Consider the following 2,562-nt stretch of genomic DNA (forward strand, 5'->3'; position numbering starts at 1 on the left):
AACAAAAAAAATGAGAGAAAGACAGAGGGAGATGACTAGTTAAAGACCTAGGGAGATAGGGGAATTGAGCAGGTCAAGAGAGAGAGAGCCATATGGGACATGCCCCCTTTAGAGAGAGAGGAAGATCATGATTGGGACCTGCCCTCCTTTCTGCACAGTAGGGAATGTTTTCTCCATTTGGGTTGTGCTCAATTGAATCTTTTAGACTTCTATGCAGATCAGGGAAAAGAGAACTTAAAACAGTAAAAAATCCCATCTCTGCAAATTCAGTTTGAAAAACTCTTCTAAAGTCTGGGACATTTTCAGAAGCTTTAGAGAAATGGGTATCTTTTGCACAGTGATTCTTCCACCATTTCTTGGACAATCTCTCCCTGTATCTCTGCAAAAATGGCAACTTCAATTTCAGTCCCAATCTCTCTAACCTCTGGTTCAAAATCTCTCCATTCATGGCCTTCTTTAGTAGGAGAAGAATCCAACAATTGGGTTGTGTTGGTTGTGTCATCACCTGTTGACACCCATGAACAAATTTGCTCACATATTGTTTTAGCAAGCTGCTCTGCTCCCCAAAATTCCTTGGCCCTCCATGGCTGAAAACGTTTCAAGCTTCCCCTGGTATTGAATTCATAACTTTCAACGACTTCTCTAACATTATCGAAGAGAAGTTGTCTGGTTTGTTGTAACACTTTCTTGGATTTTAGATATTGAGAAGAAGAATCAGACCCAAGAAGCTCTTGCATTTCTGAATCTTGAAAGCCATGTTCTTCTTTAAGGGTTTGCACAAGGACATCCCAGAAAGAACCAGAGAATATGGATTCCTCTGTGATTTTTTGGGTTAGCTTGAAACTTGTAGATGATGGGTATTCCTCATTGGTTGTTCTGTTGCAGAATTGATCTGTAATCACTGCAAACAGACATTCATTTAGAAGAAGGAACCACAGAGAGAGAGAGATTCTATTGAAAAGTTAATGTAAAATGAGGAAATAGCCATTAAGAAGATGAAACCAGATACTTTTGACAAAAGAAACAAGAAGTTATCTAAACTGGAAGAAACCAGCTAGAAAGAGAAAAGAGTAGAAAGTGAGAGTTTTTCTAGAAAGAAACTAACTGTGGTAATGGACAGGGGAACCTTCATCACAAGGCAAATCTAGGACAGACACAGGACTGAGCTGCTTACTGTCTTCGAAGAAGCCGCATTCGTGGTTTCTATCTGCAACAGCCTGTTTTTCTTCATCAGTAAAACTCCATGAATACAACATCTCAAGGTAAATTTCACAATGAATTTGCAAAATTAAGAGAAAGGAGAGCCAATATGGCATAATTCTACATACCTCTGTTTTCCTGAGATTGGTCAGCTTAAGGGCCCCGAATGGTACCATAGCAGAGAGAGAATCACCTCCATTACAGGTCGAAAGCGAGTCATCATTGTCGCTGTCAATGCACGAGTCGAAGACCGTGCTCGAACTCTCAGAGGAAATTCGATCCAAGACCACCGATTCACCAATTTCTCTGTCTACAACACAGCCTGAAACATCCGAACTCCGTCCATTGTCTCTCTTACCAACATCAGAAGAGGCCCTTTGCGCAGACTTTGCGGAAGAAACAAGCTTCAAAATCACAGATTTCAGCAGCTTTGAGTAATTGGGTTTCTCTCTCCTCCTCATCTTAACAGTGTTGCACCTGCTAAAGCTCTGTAAATTCTTGCAATCATCAGCAGTCCAGCAACTGCTGTCTCCCTTGAATTCCAAGCTTTTCTTTGAGTACCCATTTTCCAGAAGGTAAACATCAAGAAGAAATGGCTCTTGCTTCTCTTCCAAAAGCTCTTTGAGCCTTCTCACATGGGGTGCTGGTTTCTCCATTAGATCTAGAGAGAGAGCTTGGGGGAGGAAATGGTAGAGGAGAATGGGATTGAATTTAAGAAATCTTGAGGTGGGCTGATATTAAATGGGGTTGACAAGGCATATCTGTCAGTTGGGGACTGAGCAAGGAGGGGTTAGAGAGAGAAAATTTAAATATGAAATTCTTAGGAAGGATGAGACATAATTGCAGAGAGGTGGAAAGAATCTGAGGATTGTTTTGTTTGGAATTGTGTTGGGGGACCGCAGGAGGAGAGAGAATGGGCATTTCTTGGCAGGTTATGGGCCTCACCTAATGCTGCACGTGTGCACCTTGCACTCCATGCTCTTGCGTTTGAATGTTCACGGATGTGACACGTCTCTCTCTATCTTACGGTTCCCCTTCTGCCTCTCTCTCTCTAGCTTCCATTTCCTTCTCTCTCTAGGTCTATTTGCTCCGTGATTTTGCAGAGCAGATATCTCTCGCTTTTTTTCTCTCTAGCTTCCATTTCTTTCTCTCTCTAGGTCTATTTGCCTGTCATGTGATTTTGCAGAGCAGAGATGCAAGACACTTGACTCTCACTCTTTCTCTCTCTAGCTTCCGTTTCCTTCTCTCTAACTCTCACTCTTGCTCTCTCTAGCTTCCATTTCCTTCTTTCTCTACGTCCATTTGCTTGTTTTGAAACATTCACTTTGTCTCCAAGCCAAAATATACTGGAACAAAAACATG

General features: G+C 41.8%; 1 protein-coding gene across 4 annotated transcripts; it reads right to left on the reverse strand.

Annotated features, from left to right (window-relative positions):
• Nucleotides 1-123: 123 nt before the first annotated feature.
• LOC18446920 (uncharacterized) lies at nt 124-2,562 on the reverse strand. Of its 4 annotated transcripts, none has more exons than XM_011629718.3 (3): nt 1,329-2,562; nt 1,175-1,217; nt 124-901 (listed from the first exon to the last, which is right to left on the reverse strand). In XM_011629718.3, exons 1-3 carry the CDS (start codon nt 1,854-1,856, stop codon nt 312-314), a joined length of 1,161 nt encoding a protein of 386 aa, XP_011628020.2. In that variant the 5' UTR covers nt 1,857-2,562; the 3' UTR covers nt 124-311. The 4 variants fall into 4 exon arrangements, with proteins under 4 accessions (XP_011628020.2, XP_006857086.2, XP_088709886.1 ...); XM_006857024.4 differs by having other exon boundaries at nt 1,106-1,217; XM_088853760.1 differs by having other exon boundaries at nt 1,175-1,225.

This window comes from Amborella trichopoda, chromosome 12, assembly GCF_054954075.1.
Source record: "Amborella trichopoda isolate Santa Cruz 75 chromosome 12, AtrichopodaSantaCruz75HAP2 v2.0, whole genome shotgun sequence".
In the NCBI taxonomy this organism is placed as follows: domain Eukaryota; kingdom Viridiplantae; phylum Streptophyta; class Magnoliopsida; order Amborellales; family Amborellaceae; genus Amborella; species Amborella trichopoda.